The following is a 19,265-nucleotide window of genomic DNA, read 5'->3' on the forward strand; positions in this document are numbered from 1 at the left end:
TTTATCAGACACCAACCAGCTGCTGTTCAGTCTACATTTGAAAACTTACCGAATTATGACGAAGCATATGGGTGTTACTTGCAAATGAAGTTGACGAATTCTACGACGACATCAATCAGAGCTCTGTCTGTCCCTGGTTTGAATGTTGATTCGAATCCGCCTGCTTTGACCTAATTTTGCCCCTTTATAATAATCTCCAAAATGCTAAACTGGCCCTAGACTGCGAGGCATGTCCATCCACAGCCTTAAGTTTGACTCCGCCAAGCGGTGAAATAACACATTACAAATAACTGTGGAATTGGTAGAGGATGCGTGCAGGGCTAACTCTATGGTGCAGGGCATATATATGTGCACATGTATGTCACTGCATGGCTAATCACAGTCTTCAGAGAGGGGATCCCTCTCTGAACTGCTCCTCCCAAGGTTTCTTCAATTTTTTCTCCCGTTGGGAGTTTTTCTGGGAGTTTTTCCTTGTCTTCCTTGAGGGTTTAGGTTGGTTGAGGCGCAGTTCTATGGGCGTATGTGAAGCCCTCTGTGACATGCTTGCGTGTAAAAAGGGCTATACAAATACATTGATTTGAGTCTTCATGAGGTTCAGTTTGCAATAATGTACACAGGGCTGTATCACTTAAGGTGAATTATCAGATCAAATCTGGTTGATTTAATGCAGTGCAATAAAAAAGGAACACCAGGAAATGTCCAACAGGTGCAGGCATTTAAAAAATGTTTTCATGTCTTACTGGTATGGCTAGAATCCCCGATGAGCTTAGAATAACCATTTGCAGACAACCTGAGACCATACAATCAGTGTCCATCTTGATATTAAACCATAACTGAAATATTCTCTTAATATATAGTCAACTTCTCTTCAGCAATGAATGAAATGTGCCAAGACCATACCTTTATGTTGAAACATGTCGATTTTATTACTGCACATCTGAACCTACAGGAATCCTACAGGCTCTCTTTAATGCCACATCCAAGAGAAATTAGGGCTATCTCATTATGATCAGTGACCTATGCACTTTTGTAAAGCTCTCTCTTGGAAGTCGCTTTGGATAAAAGCATCTGCTAAATGTGTAAATGATGTGTAGGACCACAAGTACAGACAGAAAGAACATCTCCCTCATGTTGTGCAACATTGAGACTTGTAGAAAATGTGCATATTCGACTTTATTATGGGCAAGTATCATTTGAGATTTTAGTATACAGTGAGATTTCAAAAAATGGCAAACAACTGATCTAACGGAAAAAAAACATGTCTGGAAAAGTATTATCTGATGTAAAAAAAGACAGATTTTAATATCTTAGCATTACTCTTGGATACCCTATGCCCTTGGATGTTTCTGTTTCATTTCCCACGGCCGCACTGATATTGATAAGGTTGAGGAAGGAGACGAGAATCCAGTCCAACAGTGATGATTATCAAGGCAGGATGGAGCAGCTTTATCCTCAAACACCCCTCAGCAATCAACACTTCCTTCATGTAACCGGTAGTCTGACCAACCTTTCCTTTCCTCTAACAGGTTAACAATGGCATGTTGCTAAGGGGGTTCCTCAGCATGGTCACAATCAAGAAGTACCATTGACTTGATGGCTGCTCTGGACTCGTACACACATTTATGAACACTTACAGCTGATAACTCTAAAATGCTCATCCTAAATTCTAGCAGTACTGCAGCTTCCTAGGGGACGGACCTTTTAGCCCTTAAAGTAAATTAACATCTGAGGCAGCTTTGCACTGTACACGCTATATAACTACACCCACTTCAATTGTGGCAAAAGTGCCTAATGCAAAGGCAACAGCAGCTGTCAACCTACTGACACCTGTATGAACAGAAGCTGATTCATAAACTCTGGTGAATTATGGTCTAAAATAGTCACACACAAAAAAAAAGAAAAAAAAAAGTTGGGGGTAAGCTTTAACAAGTCTACCAGTCAAGATGCAGCACTATACATGTACCCATAGTGCACTTCTTTCTTTATACCCCCCAGTCACTTACCAGATGAGCTTACGTAAACACACAAAATACACACATTCAGTATCAAACACAAGCTAAAGAAAAGCACAAAGAAAACACACACAAAGGTACAACCCAAGGTGTATGGGTGGAGGCAGACACTTGGTAAGGGATTAGGACAATGTACTGAAACAAAATGACTTTCAGTCTCTACAATCAGTAAATGGGACCTTCCACACATTGCTTTCTATAAATAGCCGTGTTCGTGTTCTTAAAAGAACCACAGACTTCTGCTCCACTCTTTACAACACTGACACACATATGAACTGTACGTCTTCTCCAATCACAGTGATGCACGAGGAAAACCCTTCCCATTCATAGAAGAGGCTTATGACTGTCTGCAGTGCTCCACAAAGACCTGCAGGGGGTGGTATTCCCTGAATGTCGATATGCCGAGCAGACATCATGGTGCGCAGGGCTTACAGTCTCCAACATTCCCACAAATACCATCCGAGAAAGCTACAGCAAACAAAATGTGATGGCATGGGTAGCAAGGGAGTTCATTTGAAATGACTGTGTGTAAATATAAATACGTGTGTGTGTGTAGTATTTCCTGTCCTGTGGGTAGCAGTCAAGACTTCTTGTGACCTTCGACCAGGGCAAGAGGAGGAAATCACTGCAGTTGGACTCTGTATGCACAGATAAGGAGCTTGACCTGTGGAGAGAGAGAGCATTCCAGAGTCCATTAGAGACAGTGAGTGATAATTACTGTAAACTGAAATGTAGGACTAATATCAATAAATGAAAAATGTATTGGGAGACTGCATTGACATGATGTGTGTGTGTGAGAGAGAGAGACCCCAAGGCATTCAGCTTCACTGCTGTCTTGGCATGCCTCACCTTGGCCGTTGGGGACTCTGCCAGGCGAACAAACAGCTTGTTGATGCCCGGCACAGGGCTGAAGGAGTAAATGAAATGACTATCCTGAGAAACAAATAGTTAGGCCCAACACACACAGTTAGCACGGGCGAGTCATCTTTCAACAGGTTTCTTGATACTTTGATAGTGTAATTGCAGTAGTTCTACAGTGGTAGTTGTTTTAGACAATGTACTGTGGATGTATTATGGCATCTCACCAGGAAGATGGGCAACTGGAACTTGTCGTTGAGCACAACAGCGTGCACGCTACAGGGGCCGCACAGCCGAGCAGAGATCTCAGACAGGAAATTAGCGTGGAAGATGAAGAGGAGAATGCCTGAGCCTAGAGGGGTGGGGAGAGTGTCCTAAGGTCTTCACAAAGTGTCCAAGTACTCCTCTCAAGTCTTAAATGTTTGTGTTTTGTGTCTTTTTGTGCATCTTACCCTCTGCAGGTGTGTGTTGAGGGGGCTTGTAGCCAAACTCTAGAGAGAAGTCTGGGCCTTCACACAGTCTGTGACACGCTAGAGGAAACACAGGCTCCAGCAGGGCCAGTCTGGACTCAAAGTAAGCACGGATCGTGTCCTCTGCTACACTAGATAACCTGTGTGTGACACAGAAATATAGAAATATAATTTCTTACATCAACAAATCCGGCCCAGGAAAAGGAAATCAATGCTGTTAGATTTGTTAGCACACTTTTTGTGTATAGTGTGGTGGTTTGTTTACAGGGTGTGTGTATGTACTACTGTGCTTGTGTTTTGTTTACAGGGTGTGACTGTGTGTGTGTGTGTGAGAGAAAGCTGCAGCACTCACATCTGGACGTGGTCCTTGATGAGGTCGAAAACCATGATGTTGTTGCTGACCTTGGCGAAGTACATGGCTGTGTTCTTGTGTTTGGAGGTGATGTTGCAGTCTGCCCCGTACTCTAGCAGCAGGCGCACCACGTCAGCGTTACCCCTCTTACACGCCTGGGAGGGATGAGGCACTGTTACTGCACCGCTGTCACTGTTCTACCATGACCATTACCCTTCTTACGCCTGCGGAGCAGAAGGAACTGGTACTGGGCAACCAAGACTGTTACTGGGCTACTTCAACTGTTACTGGGCAACAACGAACCATGAGTTTTCCCTTCTATTGCGGGTTTTAGGTTGAGTGAGCTGCAGTTCTATGGGCATGTGTGAAGCCCTCTTTGACATTGTTTGGAAAAAGGGTTATACAAATACAATTTGATATCACGACTGTTACTGTTTCCGGGCTACCAGGACTGTTAGGCCTCCTCTCCCTCACCTTCATGAGGGCAGTCTCACCCCCCAGCGTCTGAGCGTTCACAAAGGATCCCGCTTCCAGCAAGATGGCGACTGTGGTCAGGAAGTTCTGGAAACAAGATGACAATAAGAGCTAGTGAGACAACATGGATGCTGTTCTGCATTGTCAGGTCACACATTGTAGCCTTTTCAGTTTCCAAGCACCAGGGGCCAGTTGTTCAAAAAGTTTAATCTGGATCTAAATGATCTGGATTTTGAAATCCCATGTTTTGCTATCCAGGATCAGGTAATCCATTTTACATTTGTACTGTTTTGGATTTGATCACCCTGATTCAGATACAAACTTTTCAAAATGACCAAATTCTGATTCCCAGTGTTGTAAATGGGACTACGTACAACAATGTAGGCCAATATAGTAGGCTAGCCAAGTAAAGAACAGACTAGCCAAGTATAGAACAGGTTCAATAGCCAGCATGGGGTCACTTTTAAGTGTTTTGATTAGAAGACACAGAAAAAGTCAGAGGAGAGTTTAAAAAGGTTGCTAAAGACTAACTTTGAAAGTTGTTTAATTTAATTAACTATTGGACAATTTGGGAGGTGGAGGAGTGGTGGGGAGGTGGAGGAGCGGTGGGGAGGTGGAGCAGTGGTGGGGAGGTGGAGGGGTGGAGGACCAGTGGTGAGGAAGTGTATGAGTGGCGGGGACGTGTATGAGTGGCGGGGTGGTGGAGGAGTGGTGGGGTGGTGGAGGAGTGGTGGGGAGGTGGAGGAGTGGTAAAAGAGGAGTGGTTGGGTGGTGGAGGAGTGGTGCAGGAGGTGGAGGTGTGGTGAGGAGGTGGAGGAGTGGTGAAGAGGTGCAGGAGTGGTGGGGTGGTCGAGGAGTGGTGGGGAAGTGGAGGGGTGGTAAAGGAGGAATGGTTGGGTGGTGGAGTGGTTAGGAGGTGGAAGGAGTTATGGGGAGGTGGAGGAGGAGTGGTGGGGAGGTGGAGTGGTCGAGGAGTGGTGGGGAGGTGGAGGAGTGGTGGGGAGGTGGAGTGCTGGGGTGGTCGAGGAGTGGTGGGGAGGTGGAGGAGTGGTGGGGTGATGGAGGAGTAGTGGGGAGAAGACTACCTTCTCTGCAGCGTGCATCAGTGCTGTTGTGCCGTTCTTCTGCCGTCCATTCATCTTCACTCCCTTCTTGATCAGGAGCCTGAGGATGTCATCCTGGCCACCCGCGGCTGCCAACATGCACAAGGACATACCGCTGGAATCCTGCACGGGGCACACACACACACACACACGTATCCATTTCATTTAAAAAAGACATGGACAAGTACAGCAAAATCATGTAGCAATGCATGGCAATACAGCCGTGTCATGTGATGCAAAACACAGACACTATAATTAAGCTCAGTGAGAAAAACCGTCATGTGCATAAACCTCAAAATCCTACTGAGGCAGATGTCCCACAACCTTTACCATTTTTGCCAAGTTATAGTTTATTTTCCTATCAGATGTGGAGTCATACAGTTAACAACAGCAGCACTGGGTAAGTGACCTACGTAACAGCAGTCTGGAGAGCAGCACAATATACTGAAGAACCATGAAATTAGCAGTAAATTTACGCAAGTACCTAGAAGTGGATTAAATCGCTCACGGATTTCTTCAGCCAACAACCAACTACACCGATTACAACAGCAATTATGAAGCATAAACTTCTAACGGATATAGTTGCTTACATGTCTGAGTAAAAAGAGAAAATATGTATTTTAACACAGATTACAGAATCGCTATCAAACAGCTGATGTGAAAAAGGTAAGAGGGAGGCAGTTCCATTCAGTCAGTCAGTCAGCACCATGTGTGCCTGCTTCTACTACAGAGGTTCTAATATGGGGGAAATGAGAGAAGAACCAATTGAGGAAAAAGTAGCGATATTGGAAAAGAATGAACCATGTGATGTGTGTCCTCCATTTAGATTCTAATTGTAAAGACTCTTCTCCTTGCCATTTGGCACAGACATGCTTGTAACTGCGTAACTGTGGGTAGTATAGGGGCCCTCTACCATAAACACACATTTTCCACAAAAACATTTAACCATGGTGATCCTTTTAAAAGTATCAGTGGAAACCTCCATGTGAAAACTTGAACATTATATGCTTGGCTTAGATCATTTAAAACAATTGCTATAAAAATATACAAAGTTGCAACTGAAGATTTGAAATGCACATTATATCCATACTTTTGATAACGTTTAAAGGGTCTCCATCCAGAGGGATGTAACATATGTATTACTGTCATTAACTAGAAATTGTATTTATTTAACATTGGTATAAGCTAAAACAAACTGAATGAAAATTGTTAACACTAACAGAAGCCTGAAAACTGATCGAAAATACTCTATACGGAGCCACTAACACAATGACTTCATGAAATTACCTGAATTCCCAGGCCTGTTGGATCAGTATTTTCTAATTGATTCAACTAAATCAAAGTAAATATGAGGGCTACAGGTACAGCAGTGCAGACATTACGATGACATTACAAACTTTTTAGACATCTGCATCATCTACCCATTTGGTGAAAATATACAAATATAACTCGTATGCATACATCAATATGTCTCTAAATGTGTCATATTGGGTTGGCTTCCAACTTTTTTCTTCATGTGGATAGTACAGTCTGATATAATGAGAAGATAATCCTTATTTAGCTAAACAAACAAGTATCCCTTCCAGAAGTACTCAGGGCGTAAGTATCACTTAATGCATGGTCACAATGACATTTAGAATAATCCACATTCAAAACTCACAATTAAGGTTTCATGCCGGATATATGCAGCTATAGAGTAGTGTTTAATGGAGTTGTGAAAGCCACAACAAAAGTATATTTCAAAATTGTGTGAGGATGGTCACACCGTACTTAACGTAAAGTTTTCTCTCTTTCGCTCAAATGTTTCCAGAATAGTTCCAGGAAGCCAGTTACAAGAATGTGTACACAGGAGCAGTGGGGGCTGCCTCCAGCTCCTCTTCAGGTGTCTGCCTCTCCAGGTCTGGTCCTCCAACGTCCTCCATCAGACTGCGTACCGAGCCTTGTTTCTTCCTGGTCTGTAGTCTGTTGTGTACATAGTTCTTTATTTCCTTCCACACCCTGTCTTTAAGAGCTGGCTCAGCAGCGATACACGCATCACATTCACTCTTCCCCGGGGCCTTGATCATGAAGACGAAGTCGTTGAACTGGCGCCTCAACGCAGCCTGTTCCTCGTCACTCCACGAACCCTTTTTCCTGGGTTTTGCTGCTGTAACAGGCCTAATTTTCTCTGTGTGAACCTTACTGTGTACCATTGTATCAGGAACGTCACCATCTCCTTCCTCCTCTCTCTTTCGCTTTCTGATCTCCGCTTTCTGTCTACTCTGGAGTAGTTCCGGGTTGACGATGTCCATGTCGGAGCTGACCTGGAAGTGCTTCTTCCTTATGGTCTGTAGTGTGTTGTGCACATAGTTCTTTATGTCTTTCCAGGTCCTACTCTGGAGAACAGGCTCTGCGTTGATGCAGGCGTCGCATTCCCGTTTGCCTGGGACGGTCATCTCTGCGATGGAGGCCGCTAGCTGGCGCTTCACAGCCGCCTGCTCTTCATCGCTCCAGGTCCGCTTCTTGTGAGTTTGCGCACAAACAGGAAACACCACTGAAAAATGACAATGAAGAGATGTACGAGGGTGAATGCGAGCAGTGGTGCATGGAAGTATCATAGAAATCATAACATAAAAACGTCATTAGGTAAAACACATACAAAAGTAAGAAGGTCCATGTTCAGGTAGCTTCTTATCATATAAGAAGAGTAGAGCATTCTAATACCATCACATAGGCTACACATTGACACTATGAAGCAACAGTTGACTGTATTCCCCCGAAACATACACTTACCACAGGTGTGGTCTTTGTTGGAATCCAGTTCAGAGTTCTGATCCAGAGTGACAGCGAGCTGGCTGAGTTCCGCCAGTAAGGAAGGGTTTTCTGCCAGCCTGTAGCAGTCTAGGTGTCCCCGTCCAAACAACTGTGACACTCGATCGAGTTCACGATCATTGAAATTCAGCAGCTGATAATGGGATGCAATCAGTTTCCTTAGTTTGCCGGAAGAAAAAATATCTGCGTTTGTCACGTCACACTGTTGTAAAGCCCTTCTGAGACAATCATGCCCACGGGTGTTGGACAAGGCTTCCCTTCGTCCAAAGACATAGGGGTTGTCTTCAGGCACAACGGCCTTCTCACGATTCTCAGTTAGGATATCAATAGACAAAACCATCTCTTCATTGAGTAGGAGTGGCATTTTCCTACCCCCATTTCCTTCCAACTCCATCCTTGTCAAAGAGTCACCAAGGAACACCTCCATCTTCGTCAGCCTGTTTAATACATCTGCAGTAACTGGAGTTATTTTGCATTTCCTGCTTGCATATGTCTCCAGAAGAAGCTTTCCTGCATCCCCCCCTCTGCTCTTGTTAAAGAGGAACACTTCTGTGAGGAGAGTTTCACACAGTTTCTTCCAGGCCAGCGGGCTGGGGGTTTCAAGTAGCTCTTTTTTGGATTCATCAGCTGATTTTTTAAGAAATTTGTGGAGTTTAATCAAGTCTGTGGTCAGTGACGAAGCATCAAGTTCTTTCCGTTCTGCCCGGCGAAGAGAGCTCAGGACACTACGAGAAAACAGATTACTCCACTCCATATCGAGAAGTTTAATGAACTCCCTGACTTGACATTCCGTCTCACTATCCTCAGCCATGCGACTCTCTCCAAAAGCTATTTCCGCAGCTCTTTTCAAAGAATAGCCAATTTTTGAAACAAGAGTTGTGGTTTTAAACTTGTTAGACATTTCATCAAAACCACTAACTTTCTTGGCACCTTCAACCGCCAACTCAAATTTAGATGGCAGACAGATTTCATGCAGATATTTAACACTCTTGTCAACTTCATTTACCGCCAACATAAATCTGGCCAATTCCCTCATTTTCTGTGCAATGTAAGCATACTGTGATTTGTCATGATCATGTCGAGCTGATAACGCGTTGCCATATTTGCAAATCAAGGGATCGTTTCTGATGTGCACTGCAATCTCATCCTGGTTCATCTTATGTATGATTTCTTCACAGCCTCCTGTTGCATAGGCTAATGGGAGAAGTCGAGACGACATCGACTGGACACGGGTTTTTGTTCTCCTCTTGGGCTCCGCATCGACTTTTCTGAATTTACATACGCGCTCATGTCGCCACAACTCACTTTTGCGGAAAAAAGCACAACAGAATTGGCAAGGAAGAAAGTCACGCACAGACGTTGGGCGGCTCGTCCTTTTCTTTGTGACCAGTTCCCCATTTCCACATCGGAGAACTTCGTAATTGTGATGATAGTCCCCTGTATTGCGAAGTTGGCTAAACAAATCTTTTCTGATTGATGAGCCTTTGGGGAAGTGTATAGCATGGGCAACAGCCATTTCTCCTGCATGTTTGGTTTGTAAGTGTCTACCTATCTTAGTGTGAGGTGCTTTGCAATACAAACAGTAGTGCTTTTTATCCCATTTTCGTTTACCATTAACCTTCTTGCTCAATGGTATGATAGTCACTTCAGAGCTTGCCGTTTTCGAGTCTTTGCGTTTTTTCCCATTTCTCAACACTGACAATATTTTTGCGGTATTGTTTAATCCGTTATCAGAGGAAAGGCCTTCATCAGATGAGATATTATCAGATTCACTTGCAACTGTAGAATCCATCCATTCAGAATCACTGCTTGAGCTGTTCTCTTCCTCATCACTTGAACTATTTGATTTTTCACAGCAATTCTTCTTGGGTCTTGATCTCAACCTCTCACTGGATCTTAATCTTGCAGAGGAACTGACGTCTTCTTCATTGCAGTTGTTTTCCTCCACACTGGGGTTCCTCACTTTATCACTTGACTTGGATTGCTTGATGGGATCATCTATTCTTCCTTCTGATCTCATTATGCTGCTAGAACTCAACCTGCCAGTGGAATCTTGCTCTTCTTCGCCAGAGTTCACTTCCTCATCGCTCGATCTGTTTAATTTGTCACTGGAGCTCTTTACTTCTTCTCTTGATCTCAACCTGCCACTGGAATTCTTTTCTACTTCCTTGCTGGAGTGCTTGTCGCGAGCATTTAAGTCCTTTTCTTGATCTGTGGAATTCTTCGTATCTTTTGAACCTTTTTCTTTTTCAATCAAATCCCTCTCTTCATCAATTAAACTCTTCTTCTCAACAGTACATTCCTGTAAGAGAATAAGTATATGTAAGGGTTACTCCTCAAACCTGATGAATAATTGTCTTTTAATTTAAATACAGTTCAAAAACTGTCATCATGAATTCAAACCAACATTTTAGTAGCGTCATAGTACCACACTAGCCTAAAATGTATCAACATTTTTGGCCAAAAGTTGTATTTAGTTCTGTTTAGTGTGCGATGGCAAAACTGCACTCCAACATCAAGCAGCAGCTGTGTTTGAAAGCATTGTACACCTGGCACTATCTGAGAACGCTAAAGCACCTTGGCAACGGCCCCATGCCCAGTCAAACAAGTTCATAAACTGGCCACACTGCCATGTACACTAATATTCCGTGCTGTTGTGTGCAAAAACGAAACATTCTGATAACAAAAACCACGTGACCCATTCAAGGAATAGTTTATGGCTTTATTGTATTAAGCAGCGGCTGCAACGGTTTGACATTGTATAGAGTCTGGAGAAAAATTAATGTCATGTCGGATGAAATGCTGCATGAAGACAACAGAAAATGCAAAGATGATGTTTTGATAGCGGTTAGATATCTATGTTAATCTTTCCGTTTCAGATGCCATTCTGGATTTTGTGTTTTCACATTTTGTGTTTTCACATTTTAAACTCTGAAACACATCTCAGTGCCTTTAGGGACATAAAGCATGAGCAAACTAATTATGGAGTTTTGCCGAAAGGTACCAGATATTGTGAATGGAATAGTGCCAGTCACATAATGCCTTTTGATTTTGGTTAGGAAAGTTTGCCTTACTATTAAGTTCAACCGCAGACTTTATGTATGAAAACACTCATTGCAAACTGGTTTGCTTTAAAACCAGCCACAACAATATCCACAAATTAGCACATACTGTAATTTCAGTACATTTACTTTTAGTTCTTCTGATTGAGCCATTTATATGCACGAATATAGGTTAAGAATGCAAAGAAGATATTTCTGTATTTAAATGTTGTAATTGATCCAAAACCTTTTTGAATTTGACCTAAGAAAAACAAAGGATGGTAATGTCTTAATTTAGCCATCTTTTCTGTTTTTCTGTAATGCCTAGCTGATGATGGAAATGAGTAAGCCATGCAAGAACTACAACCGATACCGTCTCTAGTGGCAATAACGGTCATCTGAGCATGACGACAACACTAACACGCTCCGTGGATCATGAAAGAATGCTTTGTGAATGTCGTGCTGTACGTACCTGCATCAAAGGACAAAGTTCGCCAGCCATTTCCTTCGTTCATCGTCTTTTGGCTTCCCGCATTCCTGAATAAAAACATACCTTATGAGGATGTACAATAGTGATGTTCAGACAAACATCAATATTTAAATTGAATTCTAAATCCATGTGTATTTATAACAAACTTGAATTACAAATAGTTACTAAAGAGAAAAAGTTAAACTTTTGACTTAATTAAAAGTAGGTGAAGAGCATTGCTCTCTTACCGTTGCTTCTTCCATGGCATCCTTTGATATACTGCATGTCGTTTGATCCCAGATTGTGAGTATATCATGCTTTGTTGACTAATTTCAGGCCGATTGACAGGCCGATATAAATCTCTTGGAGAGTGAGTGCCAGGTGTAATATTTCCATGGGCAGTGATGATAGAGATGCTATGGCCTCAAGCAGGATGCCTTGAGCTGTTCTATCAACAACTGTTCAATGTGGTCTAATACGGTTTAATGTGAATGTGGAGGTTGTGTAAGCAAGAGCTTACATAAGTCCTTATGTACACAATTTCACATCCACAACACACACCGTGCGCACACACACGCACACACACACACACACACACACACACACACACACACCTGGGGGCAGCCAAGGTGCAAATAATCGAAATCCACCTTAAGTTATCTTTCTTACCCATGACGTGACCTAGTTATTTGTAAATTGCGGAAGAGTTTTTGTCTGAGAGTTTACTTTTTCACAGTTTCATAGAACACCAGAATATTTTGACATTTGACCTTAATTTACTGAAACAAAGCAGCACCCTAAAAGAGGGTGGAGCCTTGAGACAGTGTCTGAATATCCTGAGATTAACTACATACCTCCTGGTCCAAATTGTAGTCCTCCTTGGAATTGAGTGCAAGTTTGACCGACATGTAATCTCCACTTTTCACAGCATCCCGCAGCTCACCTGGAGGAGGGGTCAGATAGTGAAATACTGTAATTGAACAATCAATGTTGAGCGTGTGCTTGAGTGCGTGGTAGAGAGAGATACTGACTAGGAGATAGTGGTGGGGCTGAGAGAATCTCATCTTCTCCGTTCAAATGTTTTTGAAATTCATCCAGTGTCATCCAGTCCAGATTAAGGTCCATCCCCAAACTTAGCGTGGCTGGAGCCTTGTCTGAATCACACAAGGCAGAGAAAATAGATTCAGTTTGTGTCAATGTATTCAGACTTGTGTCAATGCTCATATGAGCCACTTTTGTCACTTTCTGAATCCTGACGGCAACAAACTGCAGCCTACCAGATTTGTCTGAGCTCTCCAGGGAATCCTGAGGATCCTGATTGTCATCACAAGCAATAAAGAGCCTTGGCTCGCTATCCTCCCTCTTCTTTCTCTTGTCCGCTGCCTCGAAGGAAGGGTTCCTCCTCTCCCAGCGGTCTCCTCCCCTCGGCCCTTCCTCCTGCCTTTCTCTCCGCTCGCGAGAATCCTCGCAGACCTTTAACCTCATCACAGGCACCTCCCCTCGCCTGTCTCCCAGAGTATCTGCTTCAACCTCCATTTTATCATCTGGGGAGACAGAAAGAAAGAGGAGAGTTTTAGTCAAGACAATGCAGACTTTCAGACTGAGTTACAGGGAGCAGCTGAACATCTATCTGCCCCTCGCCCTCCGTGTACCCCTCGCCCTCAGTGTGCCCCTCGCCCTCCGGGTGCCCCCTCGCCCTCCGGGTGCCCCCTCGCCCTCCGTGTTCCCCCAGCCCTCCGTGTGCCCCTCGCCCTCCGTGTGCCCCTCGCCCTCCGTGTGCCCCTCGCCCTCCGTGTGCCCCTCGCCCTCCGTGTACCCCTCGCCCTCAGTGTGCCCCTCGCCCTCCGTGTGCCCCTCGCCCTCCGTGTGCCCCTCGCCCTCCGTGTGCCCCTCGCCCTCCGTGTGCCCCTCGCCCTCCGTGTGCCCCTCGCCCTCCGGGTGCCCCCTCGCCCTCCGGGTGCCCCCTCGCCCTCCGGGTGCCCCCTCGCCCTCCGGGTGCCCCCTCGCCCTCCGGGTGCCCCCTCGCCCTCCGTGTTCCCCCAGCCCTCCGTGTGCCCCTCGCCCTCAGTGTGTCCCTCACCCTCCGTGTGCCTGGGCTTCTCTGTCTTCTCTTCTGATCTACGGGCTGGAGACTCCTTCGCTGACTTGGCCCTCTTCTCAATCTTTCCAATCAGCTGAAATTTGAACGAAAAAAAAAAAAAAAATGAAAAAAAAAAAGAATAAAAGCTATTTCAACAAAAGATCACTGAACAGAGGACACCATTGTGACCAAGATAACCACATAATCCCTCTCTGCACATCAGGCACAGTTCCTCGGCTTACCTTTGGTGCTTTGCCTGCCTCAGCTGGGGAGGGCTGGTGAACCGCCTGTCTGCGAGGAACGCGGTCTTTGGCCTCACAATTCAGCAGGAACTTCTCAAACAGATTGGTGGAGGCAGACTGCTCTTTCTCCTTGGGGGCGTCCTCTCGAGGCTCCTCCTCCCTGGCCTTGCTCGTGCTGGCTGCTACGATGGAGGACGAGGAGGAGGTGGAAGAGGCCGAGGAGGGGACTTTTGGTGGGACAGTGGCGCTCTCCGCGCCCTTGCTCTTGGCTTTCTTGTGGAGCGAGGAGCTGTCGCTGGAGTCGGACGACAGAGGGACAGCCTCATCCCTGCTCCTAGAGGAGGAAAGGATCTTCAGCTTGTTTTCCCTCTGGGAGAGTGTGGGAGAGGGCGTGTCCGGTTTCTTGCTCCTCTTGTCGTGGAGGAAGTCCTTGATGCCCTGCAGCTTCAGCTCAGACTTGCCCGTCTTCTTCTTGGGCATGTCGTCCGCACGCCCTCTCTCGGATGACTTCCGGGAGGGGTCGTCCGTCTGGGATTCGGAGGGCTCATCGCTCAAATCCTCCTCCAGGGGGGCAGTGCCCTCTTCCTCTGAAGTCTCCACCTGATGCCTCCGCTCCTTCTTACCTCCCTTTCTCTGCCTGCCCTCCTCTGATCTCTCCTTCTTGTGCTTCCCTCCCTCTTTGGTCCTGCTTTTCCGGTGCTTCTTGGAGGGAACGGGCACCTCATCCTCGTCCTCAGAGTCCACCAGTCTCTTCTTGCCGTCAGTTGGTTTGTCCTTGTGGGCCAAGGGCGCTGGAGGGGAGGGCGCTCGCTCGTCCTCTTCGTCTGACTCGGGCGCCGGTCGAGGTCGGATATCCTCCTTTCTCTTTTCTTTCTTCTTCTTCCTCTTTTCCTTTGAAGACGGCTCCTCCTCCTCCACCTCCTCGTCCAGTGGCCTTTTCTTCTTCTTCTTTTTCTTCGTGGGCGTCTCTGTCGGCCTCTCCTTGTCGCTCTCACTCGAGTCTGCGTCAAACACGTCACTCTTCATGGGCAGCTTCTGAACGCAAAAGAAGGTTCAGATTGTTAACAACAGGAACGACAATCCCAAATGCTGAGTGTCTAAGCACCTATATGTTATACTATAATGCAATCAGACACAACTTGACATTTACTAAAAGATGTGCAATGGATAAAAGTCAATCATGCACAATTTTTACTTTCCCATTATTGCCTTGCATGGCTGGGTTATACCACAAACTGATTAGGACCTGGATTGGACTCACAATGCCTTTCTTGGCCTCCGCCTCTGCCAGGGCGCGCTTATAGGCCAGTAACACCTCTCTGCAGTCGTCCAGGTGAGCCTCCGGCTCCCAGGTGTCATCGTCCGAGGCGTAGTTCTTCCATCGTACGCGGTACAGGACTTCCCCCTACGGAGGTCAAAGGTCACTCAGTCAGAATATGGAGGTAGTTGAAGAAGAGGATCAGTGGACCAATGTTGTTAAATGTTATTGTCAGACGCAGCCAAGTTCCTCTGAATAAATAATCACTCATTTTCAGGGACTTTCTTAACTCCTCATAAGCCACTGATGAATTGAACAAATAAGTATATAAATGGAAAATGCTAGAAAAGGGAGACAATGAGACGACGAGGATGGCAGATGATTTAACTACAGCAGACATCCATTTGAGCCACAACTCTGCATGCATTACTGACTAATGGGACAATAGTTCTGACAACCCTACTCGTCCCCTTTCTAGCACAACTCTCAACAAGAATGTTTTTTGGTTACAACCATTACATTTTGCAAGACTGCATACACATAATTCATTTAACAGTTGATATCCTGCTGTAGATATCTTTCCATGCAGTGAAACCTGTAGCTTTTAAATTGTAAAATTAACATTTTTGTTGTTTTACGTTTGTAGTTGCTCAGGTGCCTAAAGCTATGGGCTTCTTCAAATGTAGTGTCTGACTCAACAGCAGACTCCTCTATAGAATGACAAGCTTGAAGCAGCTATATTTAAGGGTTAACAATCAAAACAAGGACATGTATGTGTATTACTCCCTCAACACAGTGAAGCATGTGAGCTGTGTGTTATTAACCTAGCAGCATTTGCCCTACTTACTAAGGGACTGTTTGTGTTAGGTGTGCACTCGTGGAGCATTCTGAAACACACACACACACACATTCAGTAGAATGTCTGTGTCTGTCTGGAGCACAGCCAGTCCCCCCCGTCAGCCCACCCCTCGGGGGCACACAACACAGTCCGCAGTCACATGGGGGATTTGGAAGGACCAACCCAACACAAACAGAGCACAGACAGACACAAGCATAAGTGTATGTGGCACTTGTATTTTCACGACCTAAACATTTTGCATCACCAGTGCTGTTTATATGAAAGCTATATATGAAAGCTATATGAAAACTACTGTCTTGTGCTAAATTGTAAACAAACTTGAGGATGCAATGGTTCGCCCTGACTGGTGTTCCGTACAGGCTTCCTTGTGTTTAAGCAGGACACTTTCTGTCACCGCCCCTCACCGGAATGACTACGCCTCTCCCAGAATACTCTAGAACCTCTGTGAGGCTTCAGAAACCATTACACAGCTGCAGCTTTCCTCTCCTATGTACTAGAGATGTCACGAGAACATAATATGATAGCCATCTGTCTGATTCCTGGGGCTAATTGAAGGCAAGATGAGACCCTAACTCACTCTTCTCACTGAAAATGTACATTTGTTTTATAGTAGAGTATGGGCAAACACAACAACACGTCTGATATTTATGAATACCCAATGTTCCAAATCCAATGTACCTGTACTTGTAACAAATTGCAATCACCTTCGACCTGCAGTCTTACGTGGATGCCAGCTAGTAAGTTTTAAGGATTCAACTGAAGGGTTTAGCAGGAGACACTTGCAAAGCTTAGAACACAGGCTGGTTAGCATGTTCGTCCCCTTTTAATGTAGGCTAGCTGGTAACATATCTCATTAGCTGTCAACATAGGTCTATTTAAGCCCTGAATATTATAACTTGCTTTTACTACAAATGAGTTTGGTGGAACGTTATTATGACCGTGCACTGTCTGATGGTGAATGCAGCAGCAGGCACACATATTGAAGCTACCTCCTGACTTCTAGTTCTACGTAGAAGGAAACCAAGCTAGCAAGCTAGACTAGCTAGTAATAAACAGAAACTTGGCTGCAAAATCTGAAACTGATAAGTCTAGCCAAGCTGTTTCAGCAGCAGTAAGCTACCTCAGCAAACCAACTAGTAATCTAGTAAAGGTGCTGTTTGGCTTACTAGTCTATGCTACCTAACTAACGTACTACTAGTAGTACTAGACAATGACCGTGACTGTGTGTGCATTGTGCTGTGGACGTTGGGCAAAGTTGTGCAGCCAGCCATTGATTGTTGCTTTACATTTATCTCAGTCAACGTTATCCCTCACGCCTAATCGGTAAACTACAGACAATGTAATAACAGTTGTTAAACTGCCTATACGTGTTTGTCAAATTGATAAGTGTGACCGGGTTGTTGACTTACTGGCTAGCTAAGACCATAGCATTGCAAAGTATAGACTGTGTACATGCTATGCTAACAACAGAACACACTTCTGGCACTGCAGCTGGCTAATGACATCCGCTAGCTACACAGCAAGTCAACATTTACCTCTTCAGTTCGCACGTCAATAATCCTCTCCACTTCGTAGACGTTTTCTTCATCTTGTTCACTGTCTACCAGATCGGTCTTTTCGGCCCCCGATGTCATTTCGGAACTGTATAGCAAGATACCTATCTAGCGAGCAATGTCCTTCGCACCAACACGCCTTGTCGAGTGAAACCCGTTTGCCTCGGAGGGCCTTAGCCAACTGCCTCCACTTTAGCTTCAATGGCTAGTTTAGCTTGGCTAATGTCAGCCTTACCCCGCGCCACTGTGTGCAACTATAGTACCGTGGCCGGGGGCGTTCCGTAGACACGTGAGTACGTAGCTTGGTAGCTGCTAAACATCGGCAAAAGGCTGGTATTGTGTGGCAAAGTAGGGGTGGATCCCAGTATCCATAGGCTACTATATATTGTATGGCAGAAAAACATTTTGAATGTCCCAATACACCATCATCTTACTAGCTATAATGCCAAAAATATGTTTGTGTCTGCAGCTCGATTATATTGCAAACTGGGCACTGTGTGAAGTAAAGATTTGGCAGGTGTGGCGTTCAAGACCCAAGGATATGCAGTGAAGAGGGTAAAGTTGTTTGGACGCGACAAAAAAGTATATTTTAGGCGAAAAGGAGGAGCCTTTTTAAAAGGCAATGCAGGTCATCGCCCGTTAGGGGGTGCTCGAGAGCTGACCAATTATCACCATACGTCACACGACTGTTAAGCAGGTTCAACTGCGCATGTCGGTTGCAAAACACGAACTTAAGTTTACGCGTCAAAACCAGGGGGCCGCCATAACTCTAAACATGCAATTCATTTCTGCCGGAAGTGGTTTGCACAGCGTCTGCCGGTGTAAAGACAGCGTCTATGCTAGCTTGGGATCACGGTTCTACTACTTTGACATACTTGTCGTTTGACATTTACTACTCGATAAGTTGCCAACGTTGTGGCATGTACTTGTGGATAACGACATTTTGGAGCTTTTAACATGGAGCAAAAGCAATGACAGAAGATGACTTTAGTCGGTGATTCATTAGAACATTTGTTGTCTAGCTCTTCAATCTCAGCAAAATGCAGGCTAGAATTATTTGGCTAAAGGATGCCACACGTATCAGACAGAAGTTGTTCTATAAATTCGTAGCCCGACATTAAAAACTGTTATAGTTGGTTGATTGATTGCGTTGTTGTAACCAGTCAAAGGAATAAACACACAGGAACATCATGAACATTCAATGGTCTTGCCAGTTATCCTGGCAAAACATGTAGCATAATGTTCTTTATTTATTGCCAGGACACGGTCCAAGTAGCTTAGGCATACGTAAAATTGAAAGGTAATTTGTTTGGAATTTCTAGGCTATACTTGATGTTACATGTTGATGTTCAGCCTATTCAATTTAACAGCTTCAGAAGGACAAGACAGGCAGTACACTTATCCTTATTTATGTGGCTTGTCACTGCCTGAAGTGCCTATGTATCTATCTATTCTTCCTATGAACCCGGTTGGCTACACATAGGGTTGCCAACTTCCTCAACCCCAAATGCGGGGGTTAGCTACACACCTCATGCCGGGCTTATACAGATGTGTGTATTGGCACTTTGAAAGGTTTGAATTATTATATCCACATATCAATGTACAATTATTAAATACACAGCAACAATAGGGTAAAGGAACACCAGCAAAATGTGAATAGCCTACAAACAATAAGCATACTAC

General features: G+C 44.8%; 1 protein-coding gene across 4 annotated transcripts; it reads right to left on the minus strand.

Moving 5' to 3' along the window:
- Positions 1-1,155: 1,155 nt before the first annotated feature.
- Positions 1,156-18,213, minus strand: mphosph8 (M-phase phosphoprotein 8). 4 transcript variants are annotated; one of them, XM_084688852.1, is made up of 14 exons: positions 17,565-18,213; positions 15,174-15,317; positions 13,913-14,947; positions 13,671-13,764; positions 12,868-13,134; positions 12,622-12,744; positions 12,445-12,533; positions 5,252-5,392; positions 4,167-4,253; positions 3,693-3,847; positions 3,323-3,480; positions 3,098-3,222; positions 2,862-2,945; positions 1,156-2,676 (listed from the first exon to the last, which is right to left on the minus strand). In XM_084688852.1, the coding sequence occupies exons 1-14, from the start codon at positions 17,661-17,663 to the stop codon at positions 2,635-2,637; spliced, it is 2,643 nt and encodes an 880-aa protein (XP_084544978.1). In that variant the 5' UTR covers positions 17,664-18,213; the 3' UTR covers positions 1,156-2,634. The 4 variants fall into 4 exon arrangements, with proteins under 4 accessions (XP_084544978.1, XP_084544976.1, XP_084544975.1 ...); XM_084688850.1 differs by lacking the exons at positions 1,156-2,676; positions 2,862-2,945; positions 3,098-3,222; ... (2 more) ...; positions 4,167-4,253; positions 5,252-5,392 and adding exons at positions 5,595-7,802; positions 8,042-10,382 and having other exon boundaries at positions 13,913-14,944; positions 17,565-18,188; XM_084688849.1 differs by lacking the exons at positions 1,156-2,676; positions 2,862-2,945; positions 3,098-3,222; ... (2 more) ...; positions 4,167-4,253; positions 5,252-5,392 and adding exons at positions 5,595-7,802; positions 8,042-10,382 and having other exon boundaries at positions 17,565-18,187.
- Between the last annotated feature and the right edge of the window lie 1,052 nt (positions 18,214-19,265).

Source organism: Hypomesus nipponensis, chromosome 23, assembly GCF_054491055.1.
Source record: "Hypomesus nipponensis isolate SF chromosome 23, ASM5449105v1, whole genome shotgun sequence".
NCBI classification, from domain to species: domain Eukaryota; kingdom Metazoa; phylum Chordata; class Actinopteri; order Osmeriformes; family Osmeridae; genus Hypomesus; species Hypomesus nipponensis.